The following is a 23,094-nucleotide window of genomic DNA, read 5'->3' on the forward strand; positions in this document are numbered from 1 at the left end:
TTCTCAGGTCCTGAGGTGAGTTTACCCACCCCCCGGGGTGACTGTTCCTACCCCCGAGGTGAGTATTCCTTTTTCAGTTGAGGTGAGTTTGTCTTGAGGTGAGTCTTCTTGTATTCCACTATCCACCTAGATCATTTCCTTCTCAGTTTTCCTGCTGCCTGTAATGAAAAGCAAAACAAAAACTGCATGAAATGGTGCTGCTAATCTCTCTTTAAAAAAAAAAGGTTTAGGAATGACTTATAGCCAACATAATTATGTACATAGATGGTAAGTCCACTCTAGCATACAGTATAAAGGTGGGTGAGAGCTTATTGTATGTCAAGATTGCTGGCTTTGTAGATGACAGTGTTACTTGTACTAACTAAACTTGTTTTTGCTTTGGCAAGGTACTTGGCATTAGGTGAACACAGGTATTCTACGTTGGTGGTTCTCAAAGTGGGGTCCGGGGACCCCCAGGGGTCCTTGGGTGGGGTCCTTAGGTGGGTAATAAATAAAAGACTCTCCTGACATCTCATTAAACCAATTCAATATGTTTGGAGCATACACTACCGTGTGTAGATTCAGGGTAACTTTGTGACCACTGAGATGTAAAGCTGTGTACAATGAATTAGCACACATTTTTACATTAATTTCTCCCAGGGTATAAGCGGCCACATTTGCATTGCAAATCGCATCAATATGCTAACATGTTTTCCCATAAATACCCTGTGACAACGACATCACACCACATGCCCGTTTGGCAACATACTGTACCTGTGTGTGTGTGTGTGTGTGTGTGTGTGTGTGTGTGTGTGTGTGTGTGTGTGTGTGTGTGTGTGTGTGTGTGTGTGTGTGTGTGTGTGTGTGTGTGTGTGTGTGTGAGAGAGAGAGAGAGAGAACCTTGCAACGTGTCTGTGGTGTGTCAAAGCTCCGCCCTCAGACGATAAGATTCATCACGTTCGACCAACTAAACTTGTTTTTGGTTTGGCAAGGTACTTGCCATTAGGTGAACAGGTATTCTATGTCGGTGGTTCTCAAAGTGGGGTCCGGGGACCCCCAGGGGTCCTCGGGTGGGTTCCAGTGGGTCCCCAGCTAAATGTATTAAAACAGCATCTTTTCAGATGGGGGTCCGCAGCCAAATACATATCAATTTGGGTGGTCCTTCGCTTGAAAAAGTTTGAGAAACATGTTCTACGTTAAAAATAAAAATAAAATAACATGTTTGATATGGACAGACGGATACAGAGATCTACATATACGGGCATACTGTATCGGTCGGATTGGTGGTGCGACCCTAACTGATCCTGATGAAACTTGCATGGCTGCCTCTGCAGTGAAAGGGTTAAGTCGGTGGAGATTGTAAAGTCCCTGCTATTGTTCCCTGTCTACATAATAGTGTGTGTGTGTGTGTGTGTGTGTGTGTGTGTGTGTGTGTGTGTGTGTGTGTGTGTGTGTGTGTGTGTGTGTGTGTGTGTGCGCGCGCGCTTGCGTGCGTGCTTGTTTGAACCTTGCAACAGGTCTGTGGTGTGTGTCAAAGCCCCACCCCGAGACTCACCTGAGACGATAAGATTCATAACTATTCAGGTCAAACTCACAACTTCCAGTGAGGGAGGACAGCCTGTCTTTCCACAGCTACGGGAGGGAATACTGACCCAGACCACTGGAACCTGCTGCTGACTCTGTCAGCTGAATGGACTTTAACAAGAACAAGGATTCACAGCAAAATGTAACTTCATTGAACATTCTAGAAGAGTGAGTGTGACTGGCTGATTTCCTGGCTTGATCAGAGTGTTTCACTCAGAGACAAAATGGCCTCAAACTCATTACGCTCAGATGAGAATTATTCCTGTTCTGTGTGTTTTGACATCTTTAAAGATCCTGTTGTCCTGTCATGTAGCCACAGCTTCTGTAAATCCTGTCTGGAAGACTGGTGGAGAGAGAAGAAAATAAAGGAATGTCCACTTTGTAAGGAGAGACATTCAAAGGATCCGCCCTGTAACCGGGCTCTGAAGAACCTGTGTGAGGACTTCATACAGGAGAGACAGCAGAGAGCTTCAACAGGGTCTGAGGTTCTCTGCAGTCTGCATGCTGAGAAACTCAAACTGTTCTGTCTGAAATGTCAACAGTCAGTGTGTGTTGTGTGTCGAGATTCTAAGAAACACACCAACCACAGTTTCAGACCCATCGACGAAGTTGTACTCGATCACAAGGAGGACGTCCAGAAATCACTGAAGCCTTTAAAGGAGAAACTGGAGGTCTTTAAAAATGTTAAAACAAACTATGATCAAACAGCAAAACACATTATGTTCCAGACCAGGAACACAGAGATGCGGATGAAGGAACAGTTTAAGAAGCTTCATCAGTTTCTAGAAGAGGAAGAGGAGGCCAGCATCACTGCACTGAGGGAGGAAGAGCAGCAGAAGAGTCAGATGATGAAGGAGAAGATTGAGGGTCTGAACAGAGACATATCAACACTTTCACACACAATCAGAGCCATAGAGGAGGAGCTGAGAGCTGAAGACATCTCGTTCCTGCAGAACTACAAGACCACAATGGAAAGACTCCAGTTCACACTGCAGGACCCACAGCCGGTCTCAGGAGCACTGATAGACGAGGCCAAACACCTGAACAGCCTGACCTTCAGAGTCTGGAACAAGATGAAGGACATTGTCTCCTACACTCCTGTCATTCTGGACCCCAACACTGCCCATCCAGAACATATTCTGTCTGATGATCTGACCAGTGTGAGATGTGGAGACATACAGCAGCTTCCTGACAACCCAGAGAGGTTTGACAAAAGGTACTATGTCCTGGGTTCTGAAGGCTTTAACTCAGGGACTCACAGCTGGGATTTCGAGGTTGGAGACAATCCAAAGTGGACAGTAGGTGTGTTACCAGAGTCTCTTCAGAGGAAGGGAACCAGAAGGCGTGGTTTCTTGGGTTTCTGGTGTCTGGATAACGGCTGGGGAATAGAGTTAAATGAAGGTAAATATACAACAGTCCGCTCATCAAGGTTGTCGTTCATCAAGGACACTGTTCTCTTTGTGAAGCCAAAACTCCAGAGGATCAGAGTCTGGGTGGACTGGAATGAGGGAAAGCTGTCATTTTCTGATCCTGATACTAACACACACATACACACCTTCACGCACACTCTCACTGACACACTCTTTCCATTCATTTGCACTGATCATACTCTCCCTGTGAAGATTTTACCAGGGAATATCAGTGTATCTCTGGTTGATGTGTTCACCCCGAGAATGAGTATGTTGACAGAATATAATTAGATTATGCTGGTGGCGCTGTGGCATTTGTTCCTCAACGTAGTCCAAACTCTTTTATGACTATAGAGACTGTATACCGATTTGCAGGATTTTTGGCCAAAATCTGTAGGAGTACTGTCAAAAAATATATTTTACCCCAGGGTTCCTGGGGGGGGTTCTGAATGGACTGTTGCAAATCTAACTCTCAGAGTTACGGAGGTCCTTGAAATTAAAGCGTTTGAGAAACACTGCTTTACGATGATTGATATACTGTATATATTGATGACTATTTCTCTTGATATTTTACTCTGACTTTTAAATTGAAGTACTCTAGGATTGTGTACGATATGAAACCACTCAGTGTGTTAGTCTGTTGTATGTGCGTATAGTGTTGCTGTTGGGTGGAAACCTTGTGTCCAAAACACACTTACTTTTCAGAAAATCTAAAGCAGAACCAGTGTTCCAATGGATCTGATGTAGTTAGTATTAACAAGCTCTTGTTAATACTTTTCATTGGTTCAATATTTAGAAAACCCACAGACACACTTATTCGCTTTGACTTTTTTGTGTGCAAAAAAAGCAGATCTACAAGCTCACAAAGCGCCTCGATGTGAAAGGAGTTAAGCACCTCTGCTAGAAGCGTTTTTCTGCGCTTTTCTTAATATCCAAGTAGAAAGAAATCGACACAATAAAGGCATGACCCCATACATACAAAAAATGAGTTGCTCCTGGAATAACCTAGCCTGATTATCAGCCTGACGCTGCTTGGAGCTTCAGTCTGAAATTGGCTGCAATGTCCGCAATTACTAGGGGGAGGGGATTTCCCTAAACCAATCAGAAGAGTTCCACGGATCCGCCTACTCTGACGTCATTGCACAGCTTGTTTTAGCAGATATTCGCTGATTGGCTTGTCGTTAGACCACCCCCACCTCCGGCTCTGATTTGACAGGTTTTTTAGCATAGATATAGAAACCTAGATACCTCATTGGCCTCTACAGTTCATTGGAGCGACGTGCTTGGTATGGTGGCCACCATATTTCCGGGGGGGACGGGCACTGGCCAATCACAGCGAGTTGACTACTGGCCAATCACAGCGCGTCTTTTCCAGGACTTGTCAGAATCTAGTTGTCCCGCCCCCACCTTCCTCTGATTGGCCTACCGAACGCCCCCTTCTGTGACGCACACGGAAGTTTCCAGCTGGCCCCCACAAGCATAGAGGAAGCGGAAGTGCGTCCGAGATACACACGCTTCAGAGCCAGAGGAGGCGTCTACCTTTATATGTCTATGTTTTTTAGGCTCACATTATAACACCAGACCAAGAGGAGCTCACTCAGAGAGTGGGCGGGGTCTATGGTCTGGAACCAGGCTAGGAATAACCCTTATTACTAACTGTTCTGTATGTATTCTATAATGAAGAGGTGGGCTGAGGCAGAGGCCTACATATTGCCCTCATTCACAGTCGATTCACCATAAAACAACAAAGAAGATAAGATAAACTTGTATGGATCCCCGGCATAGCAGCAACAGCATGTAGGAGTGGAACACTGGATTAGGTACAGGTGACAGTATAGGAGTCAAGAGACAAACTATATATATATATATATATATATATATATATATATATATATATATATATATATATATATGTATATATATATATATGTATGTATGTATGTATGTATGTATGTATGTATGTATGTATGTATGTATGTATGTATGTATGTATGTATGTATGTATGTATGTATGTATGTATGTGTATGTATGTATGTATGTATGTATGTATGTATGTATTGTGGAGTCTCACTAGGGCGCCGCCCGACAGGTAAGCACCTCACCAGGGAGAAGCAGTGGGAGAGAGGCAGAGAGAGGCCAGACAGACAGCAGCGCAGCCTGGGACACGTCATAGAGGGGCGGTACCTACCTGTCCTCATCATGAATCAGCCCCAACTCCGCACACCTGCGCTGGCCAGTTAGGTGTGGCCCACAAACATTTAAAAGCGCAGCCACTCTGCCTCATTCTCCACTGGCTCTCCTGGTGACTGGACAGGTGCTTTCGGGCGGTGAGTGAGATCCCACATTAAATTCCCTACACCGTTAAATGACTTTGTGTGTGAATTTGAGAACTAAAAGAATGTCTCTTTTATTTTCATAGGCAACCTGATGGATCGAGCTTTAAACACCAAATGTGAATGTGAATGGAAAATGTCCCCAGACCTGGGAGGAATTTATGTTGATTTCCCTATTATGATTTAAGTTTGCCAAATAACGTAATAACAAGAGCTCTCTGAGCTAAGAGGTTGAATAAAAACCCTTCATTGGGCTTGTACCCTGCCTATCTGTGTCTTGGCCTTGATCAGTGTCCCACATATGGTGGAGAACACGGGTACACTGATCTACGTCAAGAAGCCACAGCATGGAGCACTCTACCGCTTTAACTGCGCTTCTGAAAAGCCAAACTGACTTACAGGCAGCGGTACAAAAATTAATCGACCGCATCTCCAGAGATGTTTCTACGACTCGCGCACCACGGGAGGTGCTCACTAAATTGTCACCAGACGACGACATAGAAGCTTATCTTGAGGTATTCGAGCGGACCGCAGCCAGGGAGAGATGGCCGGCAGCAGAGTGGGCCTCGCTCCTGGCGCCTTTCCTGACGGGCGAATCACAGCGGGTTTGTCGCGACCTGACCATGGCAGATGCCAGAGACTATCGTAAGCTAAAAGAAGCGATATTGGCCAGCCAGGGCTACAGCCTGCCCGCCCGGGCGCAGCGGTTCCACCACTGGGCCTACCAGCCGGCCCAGCCACCTCGGCCCCAAATAGCGAGCCTGTTACGCACCACGCACAGCTGGCTGACGAGTGGAGGAGAGCCACCCATAATCGACCGAATCGTCATTGACAGATGCATCCGATCCTTGCCGCCCGACGCACGCCGCTACGCCTCGCAGGTGAGCCCAACCTCACTGGAGGCCCTCGTAGCTCTGTTGGAAAATCACCAAGTCAGCGTTGAGATGATGAGGTCCACGCGCGCTGACGCACCCAAGACGGCGCCAGACGAAAAACCCAGCCGTGACCGCCGGAGGGCCCAGCCGCCACCGCCGTCCACCAACCGCACCGACGCGGCCGTCGCCGAGGGCCCCGGCCGGGGCGCCCAGCAGAGACGCTGCTATGTATGTGGCCAAGCCGACCACATTTCCTGGTCCTGCCCCGACCGAGACCGCGACGTGTCAATGGGAACCGCCGCCAGCTCCGACCCGGCTCGCCCCTGCCTGCACACCGGTACTGGACCTCGACGCCACGCCCGACTGCCGGTGAAGATAGACGGCGCTGACGCCCACGCGCTCCTCGACTCGGGCAGCGCCGTCACCCTGGTCCGCGCCGACCTGGCAGGCCGCCTCTCCACCGCCACCGTGCCCGTGTCGTGTGTACACGGCGACGTCCGCCACTACCCGGTGACGCAGCTGCGGGTCCAGACACCACGGGGAGACGCCGTGGTGCCAGCGGGGGTGGTGCCGAACCTCCCCGTGCCGCTGTTGATCGGCGTGGACTGCGTCCTATTCGAGCGGTACTGGAAGCCCGGCCTGCAAAAGAAGCCGCCCCACCGACGACGCCGCCGCGCAGAGCGCAGCGGACCCCCAGCTCCACTACACGCCTGCCCGGCGTTTCGGCCCACCTCCCCCGGCTCCGAGAGCGGCGCCTCGCCAGAAGAGGCTCCAGGCGCCCCAGCAGCGGACGACGAGGAGGCGAGCGCAGGAGAAGAGGAGGTCCATTCTCCGCCAGGCCGCGCCGTCTCGACTGCGGCGAGCGACCCCGACCCGTTCGCCGAATTCCCCAGGCCCGAGTCGCCCGAAACCCCGAGGGGGGGGGAGTACGCCACCGCCCAGTGGTGCGATCCCACGCTGGAGATGGCGCGTCAGAGTGTCGCCGCCATTGATGGGAAGAAATGTGACGGGGTGAGTACACTAAAGCCCCCGTACTTTCTTGTTAAAAATGGACTATTGTATAGAGGAGTGATAGACGAGGGGGGGGAAACGTTAGAACAACTGCTTGTGCCTAAATCATAGGTGTCACGAGTCCTGTACCTAGCACACACGCACCAGTTGGGTGCTCACCTGGGGGTGAAAAAGACACACGAGCGCATTCTAGCCCGCTTCTACTGGCCCGGTGTTAAGCGGGCCGTGGAAGATTTTTGCAAGGGCTGCCCGGAGTGTCAGAAGTCCGCCCCCAGACCCACGTTCCACAACCCACTGGTCCCGCTACCCATCATCAGCACGCCATTCTCACGTCTCGCCATGGACATCGTGGGCCCGCTGCCAAAGTCCGGCCGCGGACACCGCTACATTCTGGTAATTCTTGATTATGCCACTCGATATCCAGAGGCCATTCCCCTACGGACCGCCTCGGCCAAAGCCGTGGCCCACGAACTTATGATGATGTTTAGCCGGGTGGGGATAGCCGAGGAGGTCCTTACTGATCAAGGCACGTGTTTTATGTCGAGGGTTATGACGCTGCTGTACAAATGGCTAAAAGTGAAACGTATACGCACCTCTGTATATCACCCTCAGACTGACGGTCTCGTGGAGAGATTTAATCAGACACTAAAGAAAATGTTGAAAAAACTAACCACTGTTGATGGGAAAGACTGGGACCAGTTGATCCCTTTTGTACTGTTTGCCATCAGGGAAGTGCCGCAGGCGTCCACGGGGTTCTCCCCCTTCGAACTGGTGTACGGCAGGAGACCCCGTGGATTGCTCGACATCGCCAAGGAGACCTGGGAGAGTCAACCCTCCCCCCACCGCAGCGTCGTGGACCACATTGAGCGCCTCCAGGCCAGGGCCAAGGCGATCTGGCCCCTGGTGCGTGAGCATATGGAGCAGGCGCAGCGGGACCAGGCGCGCACGTACAACCGGGGCGCCACTCTCCGTGAGCTCCAGGTGGGGGAGAAGGTGTTGGTCCTCGTTCCCAGCAGCGAGTGCAAATTCCTCGCCAAATGGCAAGGGCCGTATGAGGTGGTCGAGAAGATGGGGCCCGTCGACTATAAGGTGGCACAGCCCGGCCGGAGGAAGGGCCACCAGATATACCACATCAACATATTGAAGAAATGGAACGCCACGCCGCCGCTGTCCCTGCCCGCCCTACTCGCCACGTCCGCCCCGCCGAGCCTGCCCCCGGTTCCCCTCGGAGAGGACCTCTCCCCCGCGCAGAGCCAGGACGTCAAGGAGCTGCTGGGACGGAGCCGAGACGTATTCTCCGACCTGCCTGGACGGACGAACGCCATACGGCATGACATACGCACCACGCCAGGGAAAGTGGTGCGCCAACGGCCCTACCGGATTCCAGAAGCTAGACGGGTGGCGATTAAAGAAGAGGTGGCCAAGATGTTGGAGCTCGGCGTCATCGAGGAGTCGTACAGCCCCTGGTCCAGCCCCATTGTTATCGTCCCCAAGCCAGACGGCTCCCTGCGGTTCTGCAACGATTTCAGGAAGCTGAATGACGTTTCCACGTTCGACGCCTATCCGATGCCGCGCGTCGATGAGCTCATCGAGCGCCTCGGCCCGGCCCGGTTCGTCAGCACCCTCGACCTGACCAAGGGGTACTGGCAGGTACCACTGACGGACCGGGCCAAAGCAAAGACGGCCTTCTCCACACCCGAGGGCCTCTACCAGTACACGGTGCTGCCGTTCGGCGTACACGGGGCCCCCGCCACGTTCCAGCGGCTCATGGACCGAATCCTGCGGCCGCACCGCGCCTACGCCGCAGCCTACCTGGACGACATCGTCATACACAGCTGCGACTGGGGCCGACACCTACAGCACCTAGACGCAGTAATCGAGGCCCTCAGACGCGCCGGGCTGACCGCCAACGCCAAGAAGTGCCGTCTCGGGCTGACCGAGACCGACTACCTCGGCTACACGATTGGCCGGGGCTGTGTGAAGCCACAGACGCGCAAGGTGGAGCGCGTCCGGGACTGGCCCCGTCCCACTACGAAAAAACAAGTAAAGTCGTTTCTCGGACTTATATCATATTATCAGAAGTTTATTAACAATTACTCTACTGTTGCAGCCCCGCTGTATGAGTTAACCAGGCAGAAACTACCGCACCACGTAACCTGGACGGACGAAACGGAGACGGCGTTTCAGCGGCTGAAGAGCGCACTCTGTGAGGAGCCGGTGTTAAAGGCCCCCGACTTCAGCCAGCCGTTCCTCCTGCACACGGACGCGTCCGGCACCGGGCTTGGAGCGGTCCTCGCCCAGGTCATCGATGGCGAGGAACACCCAGTGACGTATGTGAGCAGGAAGCTGTTAGACCACGAGAAAAACTATGCAACAGTTGAAAAAGAGTGTTTGGCGGTGAAGTGGGCCATACACCACCTCCGCTACTATCTATGGGGACGCACTTTCACTCTCATTACAGATCACGCACCATTGAAGTGGATGGCGACAAACAAGGACAGGAACGCGAGGGTGACGCGCTGGTTCTTGGAACTCCAGGACTACAACTTTAGGGTGGAGCACCGGCCTGGAAAGGACATCCCGCACGCAGACGCCCTGTCCAGGATGTATGAGGAGGAAGGAAATGAAGCCCCCGGCACAGGCGGTGGGCTTAGGGGGGGGATATGTGGAGTCTCACTAGGGCGCCGCCCGACAGGTAAGCACCTCACCAGGGAGAAGCAGTGGGAGAGAGGCAGAGAGAGGCCAGACAGACAGCAGCGCAGCCTGGGACACGTCATAGAGGGGCGGTACCTACCTGTCCTCATCATGAATCAGCCCCAACTCCGCACACCTGCGCTGGCCAGTTAGGTGTGGCCCACAAACATTTAAAAGCGCAGCCACTCTGCCTCATTCTCCACTGGCTCTCCTGGTGACTGGACAGGTGCTTTCGGGCGGTGAGTGAGATCCCACATTAAATTCCCTACACCGTTAAATGACTTTGTGTGTGAATTTGAGAACTAAAAGAATGTCTCTTTTATTTTCATAGGCAACCTGATGGATCGAGCTTTAAACACCAAATGTGAATGTGAATGGAAAATGTCCCCAGACCTGGGAGGAATTTATGTTGATTTCCCTATTATGATTTAAGTTTGCCAAATAACGTAATAACAAGAGCTCTCTGAGCTAAGAGGTTGAATAAAAACCCTTCATTGGGCTTGTACCCTGCCTATCTGTGTCTTGGCCTTGATCAGTGTCCCACAGTATGTATGTATGTATGTTTGTTTGTACAGTGTGTATGTATGTATGTATGTATGTATGTATATATATACATACATAGTTTGACTTTTAAATAATTGGCTAAAAAAGAGCTCTCAGAGCTATAAATTATGCAGTTTGCAATGTCAATTGTTCTTCGGAAATGAATAACCCGAGAGTGTAAGTTTAATGAGTCGAATACATCAGGCAATCTGTCTGTTAGTTTTTGTATTATGTTAATTCATTTCACATCAGCACATATTTTACATGAGACATTTTCTTCATTGTTTGATTTCAGTTTATTTGACATGGACGTCATAATTACATGGACAAACCAGACGTGTACAGGAAGCTTGATAGATGTAACTATAGAGTAAAGTGTACAATTAAAATGTGTTTTACTGTTATGGGTTTTCATGTGGTTAGAGAGGCGTGTGACCATGATGCAACATGACACGTGTGAGTGAATCATTGCATGCATGCATGCATGGTGCAATTTGAAATGCAAGCCCCTTCTAATAAACAGAAAACAATTTAGATTTGTACAGACATTAATGAATGTGCTTTACCTAAGTCTAAAATGTTTAAATCTTACATGACTTCATTAACTATAGACATTATTTCATGCTTAATCAGTAAGTCTATATTGACAGGCCTATTACATCATCGGGACATAGAGGACTATTTGCCACCTCTTCCAGGTTGATGTTCTAAAAACCTTGTCGTTTGTACCACTGAGCTCTGGCCACCACATCATTGGAGTAGTCTTGACCTGTGGTGTTGGCATCCACTTGTTCATAGGAGTGAACACTCCCTTCCCCCATATTGTAGGCTGCTAGCCCTCCTACAGAAACAGATTAATGGTACAGTCAGAGTCAGTGGTCGACAAAGCACTGCAACCCCAGTACTTGAGTCAAAGTATAAATTCTCCTGGCGAAATAGGGCTTAAGTGTTTAATCTATTATGCACTTGTTCCCTTCCTGGAAATGTAGTGGAGTCAAAAGTACAACATGTGTCTTTGAAATATAGATAGATAGATAGATAGATAGATACCTTTATTCAGATATTATTATTATTATTAGTAGTAGTAGTAGTAGTAGTAGTAGTAGTAGTAGTAGTAGTAGTAGTAGTAGTAGTAGTAGTAGTAGTAGTAGTAGTAGTAGTAGTAGTATTATGTAGTAGTAGAGTGAGAGGCATAAGTATCCCAAAATTCAAAGACTCAAGTAAAGTACAGATACTCAAATAATTCACTTACATAAAGTACTCAATTAAATGTATGTGTTATTGTCCACCACTGCAGTGCCATATGAGAACATTGGCTGTGCTCTGGACATAAAACTGAAACAAATGGGGCCTTTGGTCATTCATTAAAGCTTAGATTAAAAACAAACTAACCTTTGAGCTGCTGATCCCTGCTCCACCCAGGAAACTTGTTCTGCATCCGTCCAATCATTTGGACCAAGATCTCAGTGCCTTGGCCAATGTGTTCCGCGCTGTTCCATGAGCCTGCTGGAGTGTGCCATCTTTTATCAACCTACAGAAATACAAATACATTCATTGTGTTATTAAACAAAATTTTCCTTAGAAGTCGCGAGCTAATAAAACTTGAATATTGTCGCTGTCGGTGGAAACCTCATATGTCCAAAACTGTTTTTTAGGACATAGAAAAAAGAGCCCTTGTTCCAATGGATCCAATTATTATTTAGTCACAAGGTCGTGTTGATACTTTTCATTGGTTCAATATTTATTATATTATTTATAAAACCCACAGATACACTGAACCACTTTCACATAAAATAAAGAAATAAATAGCAAAAGATTTACAAGATCATGATGCGTTGTGAGCTTGTATATCGGCAATTTTTGCTACTTTTGTGTGACGCTGTAGAATGACGGAGTAGGGCATTCATTTACGGGGGAAAACACATGAAAAGTAAGAAATATGGAGATACAAGGTTTCTGCCCAACAGCAATGATATACGGTCATTACCTGCATCAGTCCAAAGGCATTATGATTGTCGCCCCAGCCTCCAGTGTGTGCAATTGTATTCCCAGCCCTGGATTCTCTTGAGATGATGCCGGCAATGATCGCTGGGTCAACACCCTGCCTTTGTCCCACGCTGGAGATGATGGACCTATAGTTGTTCATTCGACCCAGATCAGTCTGAGCCATGGTATGTGATGCCTGAACACCTTTGAGAGTGATTGAAAAGAGAAGAAAGTGTCTTTATGACGGTGGTTCTCAAAATGGGGTCCAGGGACCCTCAGGGTTCCTGAATTGGGCTCTGAATGGACTATTGCAAATCTAACTCTCATAGTTACGGAGGTCCTTGAAATTAAAGCGTTTGAGAAACACTGCTCTAAGATGATTGATATATATTGTATATATTGATGACTATTTCTCTTAGAACTTACCTGAGCAGCCCAAATTGTCCTGCTGAGCTGTTTGCCAGGATGCCCCAGTAGTGTCAATGCTCCCCAAACCTAGAAATATCCAGTTCAATCATATCATTAAATTGGTTTTATATTGTTTCATAATTTGTATTTATTATTATTATAATTTTTCTGCTCTTTACACTTTTTTTCCTTCCTAATTTAGTCATTATTGATTGACTAAATCAATAATTATTGTTGGCATAATGTGGGGGCATTATGCCAACAAACTACAAGCTCAAGCTATTTTTAGAGGGAAAAAAGAGGGATAGTCCAAGTACAGGTCGGAGGGTTCAAGTGGTTAATAGATGTTTCTATAAAAGTGGACTTTGTACGGACAAGTGTTATCCAGTTCCACTATGAGAAAATACATTATTGACCCAGGGAGGGACATTCAGGTGTCAGCAACAGCCTTCGTCCCACTCCTCCCACCTAACATTCCCTGCTGACAGGCTCTACCCAGCCTGTAGGAGTACGTGCAGTGACAAATATCACCTCCCCGCCCGGCTTCCCTACCCCAAACACAGGCCAATTGTGTTTGCATACGCTCGACAAAAAAAAAAACATCCACCGCTGTGGATTCTAACCCCCAGACTCTGTGGTGCAGGTACTTTACCACTGTATTCTTTATTTTGTTTGTTTTAGAAGTGCACCAATATTCAAATACAAATAAATCAACTAAATCTCACCCATTTCTGTTTGCAGTTGATGATCTTCTTAAAGCAGGAAGCTGAACCCAAACTGGCAATGCTAGCAGAGACAGAGTTGTGCGGATCCAACAGCATCTGTCTGCCTTTTAAATGGGAGAACACTCGTTATCTAGTTTCACTATGAGAAACACTTACTGTACACATGCTATACCATTTGTAAATTAATAGATGTTTCGACAATAGTGGACTTTGTCGGGTGAAACAATCGTTATCTAGTTTCACTATGAGAAGTACTTAAACTTTATACTACGTGTAACTAGCCACATGAACCCCAGCATCCATAGGGGGGAGGGGGGGCATTATGGCAACAAACTACAAGCTCAAGCTATTTTTAGAGGGAAAAAAAGAGGGATAGTCCAAGTAAAGGTCGGAGGGTTCAAGTGATTAATAGATGTTTGTATAAAAGTGGACTTTGTACGGACAAGCGTTATCCAGTTTCACTATGAGAAAATACATTATTGACCCAGGGAGGGACATTCAGGTGTCAGCAAACAGCAGTGAGAATAACACACGGGAGAGGTAGAGCCAGGTAAGAGGAAGAGTCAACAACCAAACCAAGATAAATAGGATACAAATTAAAAAGGTAAAATACCGAGCTGCTGGCTATAGATATGTGCACTGGATCTCTGAATTTGTGGATAATATGTAGTATCAATACATGTAAAGTGAATATTAATGAATACACATTTATTTTGCTATACAATATAAATATATAAGGTTTAACAACAATGTGTATATGAAGTGAACGCATGGTCTATCAGCACTGAGCACACACACACACACACACACACACACACACACACACACACACACACACATTGCGTGTGTGCGTGCATGCCGTGCGTGCGTGTGTGTGATAATATATAATATATAATATATAGTGATTAAATAATACACTCCAGACACTACAGTCACAGACTTTGGTAGGTCACCAGTTCATGTGTAATCAGCAATCAATAATAAAGTGGACAAATTAAGTGGACACATTGAACTTGTACTCAGGTTATGATGTGAACTGTAACGTGTCCTGTGGTTGCTGGGCCTCATCCGCGCTGGGTCTTTCGTGAGCATGGCAATAAATAAATACATTTACATACACATATTTGTATCAACACTGGTCTCTGTCTTCATACACATCAAAGCTCTCCCCAAGACCGTTTTTCCTAAGCGCAACGCAGGTTTTTAATTGTTTATAAAAGAATCGCCACGTTTTTGGAAACTCCAGCAGCCTGACGAGGGGCTGATCATTTGCGCTTGTGCGTTCACGTGTGACGTGACACACAGCCTATAACCTTTATTGGATGTTATCATGTTCATAAATATACTGTATGTTGGTGTTAACTGAGTTCCTTGGCCAGCTGGCAGTATGCACAATAACTATGACACGGATCGGCCTAATAGTTTGCGAGATTAGCCATGGAGAGACACACACAGAAACAAACACCCGTAACTATAATGGCATGACATCTTTGTATGCCTGTTCAGAAATGTTTTTGTATTATGTTATTTTAGATCGGTTTGCAGTTTTGCCAATGCAAAACAAGGATGTTACAGTAAGTCTGCTGTCATTGCACAACTGTGCCATAATAACCCTAATTGTATAAGTTATATTGTATTAACAAAATTACATTTTATTAATTTAAAAAAAGTTACATAGTGCCGCTTTAAGCCCTTTAAAAAAGAAAACATACTAATTGTACTGTAGATCAGATATTTTCGAAAGATATTACAGATCTTTTTTGAAGGTTATGGTCTAAAATGACATGCCCAAACTTTTGTGTTGTTACATGTATCTCTTCGGAAATGATCTGCATAGTTGTGATTGGCCATACCACCGCCACACCACATCTAATCACCATAAAAAGTTACTCGCTTCTTCTTATATACCACAAACTTTTCCACTAAATGTCATGCAAACCTTTTCTAATCATGTACATAGATCCTGCTAACAAACAGGCAAACAAATAGAATGTAGCTAAATCATACAAACTTCACCGTTGGATGAAATCAATATGCTGATAAGGAACACAGTGTGAGACCAGATTTCAGAAATAGTGAATATGCTGTATGAAAATAGATTTCAATGGCCTTCTCAGAATATTGTCATATTGTATTGCTTGTATGTCATATGCTGCTTTGTATTTAATGTAGTTTTTAATGTGTAGAAATAATTGGTGTTCTAGATCAGGAAGGGGGGAATAAAACACTTACAGTGCAGAGAAAGGTAGGAGTGTATTATTTGTGCAACAACTTGGTAGTGTTTGATTTTCCCAAAATATCAAATATGATCAGACACAACACAGAGGCCAACTGCGTGTTCACAGGAGAGAAAATGTCTTAAAAGAGTATTGAAGGTGCTTCTAGGATCAGCGGGAATGTAGACTTAAAAAGGAAGAGGAGGTCCGAGCACTCAAATAATGTGGAGGAGAGGAAGTTAAAACAAATTTGTTTCTATAAAAATGCCAACATGTTTCGACTGGTTAGGGTCATCATCAGGGCGAGAACTGATCAGATAATGTTCAAAGGTATGAAGGGCATTTAATGTTCACACACACACACACACACACACACACACACACACACACACACACACACACACACACACACACACACACACACACAGTCTGTCCACAGACCTGAGTGACTGGATGAATATTGGATGAATATTATGTACAATCTATCAACAGCCACAGGGTTGCTGCTCATGAAATTGCTGGTAGAAGCTCCCAAAACCCTCACAAATGAAGAGAGTGGAGGCATGGACCAACAATAAAAACCTTGAACCTTAAATCTTGCTCCACACATTGACGTGTGTGGGACTCTTATCATATCGTTGCTGTCGGGTGGAAACCCTGTATGTACAAAACCGTTCATTTTTTTATTATTTTCTTTGAAACCTTTTAAAATAGTGGAAATTGCCGATTTACAAGCTCACAACGCATCACAATGCTTGTAGATCTGCTATTTGCAGTATTTTTGTGCAACACTCTTGTATGAAGTTGGGCATTTATTCATGAAAATAGGCCTATATAAAAATTTGAATTGTGGAGTTACAAGGTTTCTGCGTGACGGCAACAATGTACTACCCTGTTATCTGCTGTGTTGCATCAGAATGAGCAGTGTGCAAGGAATAGCGTGACACAAACAAACTATAGCCTACTTATACGTTCACTTCCTCACTATCCAATGCTGTTATCAGATCAGTCTGTTGGAGAATGATGTTATAAAGATAACATTTGATCCACATAATCCTAAAGAATATTGTTTCCCAGAAACTATCAATGACTTGTTTCATTTTCTTTAACCTACTTGACTAAGGGACAATTCATTGAGCTTGTCTTAGAGATAAAAGTTTGAATAGAGTTACATGTACAGTATACATACATGTACAAGCATTATAGTAATGAAATAAATGTATTGGTTACCATTTACAAAATAACATATACTGATTAAATAACACACTCAGACACTACAGTCACAGACTTTGGTAGGTCACCAGATCATGTGTACAGTAACTGTCAATCAATAATAAAGTGGACAAAGTGGACATTTTAAACTTTTACTCATTTATGATGTGAACTGTAATTGGGAAGACCATATTTTTGGGAAGACTGGGCACTAGGAATAGTGGGCACTGCCTTTGAGATTGAATACTTTATTAACAATGATTATTAACACCAGTTTTCCCGGTGCCCAGTCTTCCTGGTGCCCAGATTTCCCTAGTGCCCACTCTTCTCCACCCATAAGTGTATAGTTTCCTTCCTGTGGGTGTGTGTGTGTGTGTGTGTGTGTGTGTGTGTGTGTGTGTGTGTGTGTGTGTGTGTGTGTGTGTGTGTGTGTGTGTGTGTGTGTGTGCGTGTGTGCGCGTGTGTGCGCGCACATGCGCAACTTTGCAACAAGCCTGTGGAGTGTCAAAGCTCCACCCCTTACCAGACTCAGCTGACAGAAAGCAGGAAACAGAAACTTACACTCCTCACTGACGAAACACAGAGAGACAGACGATAAGATTCACATTCAAATCAAACTCACAACTTCCAGTGACGGAAGACCCTGACCACTGGAACCTGCTGCTGACTCTGTCAGCTGAATGGACTTTATTTGAACAAGACTCAGGATTCAAAGTGAAAGTAGACTTCAGGGAACATTCTAGAAGTGTTACCACCACTCAATGGCTGATTTCCTGTATTGAGCATAGTGTTTGTTGCTTTATTCAGAGACAGCATGGCTTCCAAGTTGTCTCTCTCAGATGAGGATTTAACCTGTCCTGTGTGTTGTGACATCTTTAAAAATCCTGTTATCCTGTCATGTAGCCACAGCATCTGTAAAGCCTGTCTACAGAAATGGTGGAGAGAGAAAGTAATAAAGGAATGTCCAGTTTGTAAGACAATTAATTCAATGGATCCACCCTGTAACCTGTCTCTGAAGAACCTGTGTGAGGCCTTCATACAGAAGAGACACCCGAGAGCTTCAACAGGGTCTGAGGATCTCTGCAGTCTGCATGCTGAGAAACTCAAACTCTTCTGTCTGGAATGTCAACAGTCAGTGTGTGTTGTGTGTCGGGTTTCTAAAAAACACACCAACCACAGTTTCAGACCCATTGATGAATTTGCACTGGATCACAAGGAGGAAGTCCAGAAATCACTGAAGCCGTTACAGGAGAAACTGAAGTTCTTTTGTAATATTAAAACAAATTATTATCAAACAGCAGAACACATTAAGGTCCAGACCAAACGCACAGAGAGAAAGATTAAGAAACTGTTCAAGAAGCTTCATCAGTTTCTACAAGAGGAAGAGGAGGCCAGGATCAAAGCACTGAGGGAGGAAGAGCAGCAGAAAAGTCAAATGATGAAGGAGAAGATTGAGGGTCTGATCAGAGACATATCAACCCTTTTACATAAAATCAAGGCTGTAGAGGAGGAACTGAGAGCTGAAGACATCTCATTCCTGCAAAACTACAAGACCACAATGCAAAGAGTCCAGTTCACACTGCAGGACCCACAGCCGGTCTCAGGAGCACTGATAGACGAGGCCAAACACCTGGACAACCTGACCATCAGAGTTTGGGACAAGATGAAGGACATCGTCTCCTACACTCCTGTCATTCTGGACCCCAACACTGCCCATCCAGATCTCATCCTGTCTGATGATCTGACCAGTGTGAGATGTGGAGACATACAGCAGCTTCCTGACAACCCCGAGAGGTTTGACCACTTTCACCGTGTCCTGGGTACTGAGGGCTTTAACTCAGGGACTCACAGCTGGGATGTCGAGGTTGGAAACAGTACATACTGGGCAGTAGGTGTGTTAGCAGAGTCTTTTCAGAGGAAGGGAAAGAGAGGGGGTCAATGCTGGAGAATAGGGTTATATAAACGTACATACTTAGCCGGCTCATCAGGACCAATCACTGTTCTCCCAGTGAAGCATAACCTCCAGAGAATCAGAGTCCAGCTGGACTGGAAAGAAGGGAAGCTGTCATTCTCTGATCCTGATACTGACACACACATACACACCTTCACACACACTTTCACTGACACACTCTTTCCATACATTAACACTGCTGATATTGCCCCTCTGAAGATGTTGCCAGTAAAGGTCAGTGTAACTGTGGATGAAGTAGTTGATGATGATGACGACGACGACGACGATGATGATGATGATGATGATTATGATTATGATGATTATGATGATTATGATGATGATGATGATTATAATAATGATTATGATTCTGATGATTATCAGGGATGGCCCTAAGCACGTTTTTTTTTGGTGCCCTCCCCCCGAACACTCCCAGTGCAACCACCAAACTAAACGCATGCACATACACACATAGAGATGGACAACTTCAAGTGAATTAACAACAAATCTCTTGCTTTATTTGGAAAGGATATACATAATGTACTTAAACAATTAATCATTGAAACATTCAAACTGATAAATAATCAACATGTAATCACGTGCAAACTATTCACAATTAACTTAAGACTACACTTTTGCACTACACTATTGCACAAAACAATAGCTATAGGCTACTGTAAAACTATACCTAGTCAGCTTGACCATCATTATAAAAAGAAAGTCTTCAAAGTCTTTGCCTCCTTGTCAAAATAAAATTACAAATCTTTCAAAATAAAGTTAACACCAGAAATGTATTGAACATTGTAGTCACATCAGAGGAAGAGTCGATGCCTCTGATGAATCAAAGGATGATCCATCAGTAGTAGCAATCTTGTCAGCTGAATAGGTGGATGATCCTGCTGGTGCAGAGGTTGCTCCAAAATATTTCAGTAATGACCCCGAAACGATTCAAGATTAAATGTATCTTACAGTCCTTTTTACAAACCAAACAACAGATTCCATTGCATCTAAATGTGTAAATTATCAAATTAGCACAATATGTCCAAATGATATTATATTATAATCTACAAAAATACTGGTTTATTGTTTGTGTGTCAGGTTTTCTGTTGCTTCCTGACTTGTTCTTGAGATTGTTTGTTTTGCTGTGTATTTTAAGTGATGTTCTTTAAGTAAAGTCTGTTTTCAGTTTAACTCTTGTTTATGTGTTTGTTTCCTGTGTTTGTCTGTGATTTGTTTTTATTTAAAAAATAAATGTTTCACAAAATAGGAACGCTAGTGTTAATGTGGTTATTGCTGTTATTGAGTCGGGATTGAGGCTACTGATTCCATATATAGTACTAAATAGGAATGTCTACAACTATATATTTTATTCACATTATTACACTGTGTACAGGAGCTTGCCACCTGTAGTGTCCAAGCAGCCAATGTCCTTTCAGTGTGTCTATGGAGTTCACCATGCATTCTGTTGGAGCGAGTATGCACATGGCACTGTTAATGATTATAATCAGAAGCCTGAACATACTGAAACATTTAGTTTTTGATTTGCCACTCAGTACCACTATTGTGTTTAACTCTCTGCCTGCCAGAGTTTTTTCAGAACAGTCTGTAGCCTCTGCCAGGGTTTTGCCATGATTTTGGTACCTGTTCGCGTAGCCACAGATTTTTGATTGATCCCCAGATGGTTTCTAATCACAGATGAGATTCAGGTGTGGTTTCACAAATGTCAACGAGGTCATTTTGACCTCGTTGACATGTGTTGTTTGATGTTTCAATATAGCTCAAAACCAGTAGTTTTAAACCAAAAAACAAAGTGAATTGTTTGTCCGTTTGAATTTTAACATTGAAGTGAATGGAGCAGCAAATCTTCGAACATTTTTAGCTCCTAATCTGTTCGTAATTCGACAAGGGTTGAAATTATAAAAAAATGCAAAAAAAAAAAAAAAAAAAAAAATTTGTTTTCCTTTTTTTCCATGACGTATATATTATACGTCTTTGGCGGACAACAGCTGATAATTAAAAGACGTATATATACGGCATTGGCAGGCATAGAGTTAAAGAATAGAACAATTCCATTTAAAAGCCATGCCAGTATAATACCTCCCCACAAGTCCATACACACATACGAATTCTATTCAAATACTAGAGAGAAATGATGGATGAAAGTGTTCTTAAATAAATTTAATCTGAGCATATAATATTACACACTTCATGAATCACGTTGAATATGTGGGTATTGCCTCTCCATTCATGAACGTTCCCCCATTTAACCCATTAAGACCTGAAGCCGATTCTACAAATGTGTACTAAATCCCAACAGTTTTCTAAAAAAAAATGTTTCTATATCAGTGGTTCTCAAACTTTTCCATGTCAAGGACCCCCAAAATTATATGTATTTGGCCGCGGACCCCCATCTCAAAATATTTGGTTCCATGGACCGTCCCAGAAGGAAAGATTTGAGTCACAGATCTACAAGCTCATAGCGCTGCACTCCCGCACTGCTATTTTTGAACAGCCAAAGTGTAAAATAATGCCTTTTTAGCTCAAATCTATAAATGACACAGATGCGTCCCAGGTCTTAATCACTGTATCCTTTGAAACTCACATGTGAGAGAGAGAGAGAGAGAGATGAATAATGCTGATCATCACTAGAAATAGAAAGGAATGCCTCAGCATACTCAGATGCTAAATAACACTATTGTTGCTGTGGGAGGATGGAAAACTTGTAAGTCCAAACCTGTTCCCTTTTTTCGTATTGTTTTGAAAACGTTTTAAAATAGTGAAAATAGCTCTACAAATAGCTCTACAAACTCACAACGTTGTGAGCTTGTATCAGCTATTTTCACAACTTTTGTGTGACGCTCTTGTATGATGAAGTCGGTCATTAATTTACAACAAAAAAAAAAACATAAAAAGTTGAAATATGGAGATACAAGGTTTCTGCCTGACAGCAATGATACGGACAAGGACAGGAGAGAGGAATGGCTGCTCAAAAAACATGTCTGCCAGACAGTAAGAGACAATACCGACTATTGTTTTGTAAGCAGGTTGGGTTTTCATCAGACAAAAACAAGCTATGCTGAACAGACTCGCATAGCAATGTGCCTGCATTTCAATGCAAATGTTTCCCACTGAAACTAACGGCGGTAATGTATGCAGGCAACTCTGTTAAAACTGCTAAACCTGACTCTTATGCGATGCGTGGGTTGCGCTTTGTAATAGAAAAAGAAAAACATCTGTCTAAAGAGATGCTAGGCTTGTGTACCGTATATCTTAGTATACTCTAGTGTTTTCCTTCATATTCCAAGTGCTTGATCTCCTATTGTTTTCCCATTTGTATGCTCCTTGTGTTTGCCTGGTGTTTATTCATTTGTTTCTTAGTTGCTTTAAAAAAAGATGATAACCCCTTGCAACCAAACAGCCTCACTGTCCTGTGTTTGGGTCCCATTCTCTTGACTCACATTGTGACAGGGTAAAGCAAGTGCTGTTCATCAGTGGTTCTCAAACTTTTTTAATTTGCAAAGGCGCCCATAACTCTGTATAAAATGGAACCAAATGGACCCGTACTTCGTTCCATTATTACACTCTCAGAGGTACAAACCTGTAATTGTCACCCCTGCACACATAGTTATGGAAGCTGTCAGGTGTTTTGTATTTTGTTTTTACGATGCTGGGGCTTAAGTCTGACACCTGTTTTTTTTTCTTCTTTTTTTTCATACATCACTAGTGTGACTGGCACGCCCTGTAAGTTGTGTTCAGACAGATTGACGAGACAGTCAGACAAGACGACCAGTTGTCCTTCAGACAACGAGGGGCAACAGGGTGGGTTTGTAGAGGGTGAGGTGGAAAGCAGCCTGTCACTGGCTCATCTCACGTACCTGGACAACAGAGATGTCAATGACTCAAATCACCCCCCATTCCCCCGCCCCCTCACTCACATTTCATCTAGACTCTAGTCTAGAGCATGTGGTTCTCTACCTTTTCAGGCCGTGACCCCCCAAAATAATCATATTTAAACTGGGGACCCCCCAAAATAATCATATTTGAGTTGAGGCATTGCATTTAGTTTGACCTGGTTGCACAGATAAATATTGTGAAAATAGCCGATCTACAGCTCACAACGGCGAGGCGTTGTGAGCTTGTAGATCTGCTATTTTATTTATTTATTTATTT

At 44.8% G+C, this 23,094-nt stretch overlaps 2 protein-coding genes across 2 annotated transcripts; both read left to right on the forward strand.

Annotated features, from left to right (window-relative positions):
- Positions 1-1,570: 1,570 nt before the first annotated feature.
- On the forward strand, positions 1,571-20,012 carry LOC311054567 (uncharacterized protein). The gene is made up of 2 exons (XM_084070575.1): positions 1,571-3,240; positions 17,744-20,012. Exons 1-2 carry the CDS (start codon positions 1,788-1,790, stop codon positions 19,318-19,320), a joined length of 3,030 nt encoding a protein of 1,009 aa, XP_083926701.1. The 5' UTR covers positions 1,571-1,787; the 3' UTR covers positions 19,321-20,012.
- Positions 5,039-10,418, forward strand: LOC311056112 (uncharacterized protein). Its single transcript, XM_084072503.1, has 2 exons — positions 5,039-7,192; positions 10,218-10,418. The coding sequence occupies exons 1-2, from the start codon at positions 5,654-5,656 to the stop codon at positions 10,224-10,226; spliced, it is 1,548 nt and encodes a 515-aa protein (XP_083928629.1). The 5' UTR covers positions 5,039-5,653; the 3' UTR covers positions 10,227-10,418.
- Positions 20,013-23,094: the final 3,082 nt, after the last annotated feature.

The sequence above is a fragment of the Gymnoscopelus microlampas genome (assembly GCF_963454915.1).
Source record: "Gymnoscopelus microlampas genome assembly, chromosome: 11".
NCBI classification, from domain to species: domain Eukaryota; kingdom Metazoa; phylum Chordata; class Actinopteri; order Myctophiformes; family Myctophidae; genus Gymnoscopelus; species Gymnoscopelus microlampas.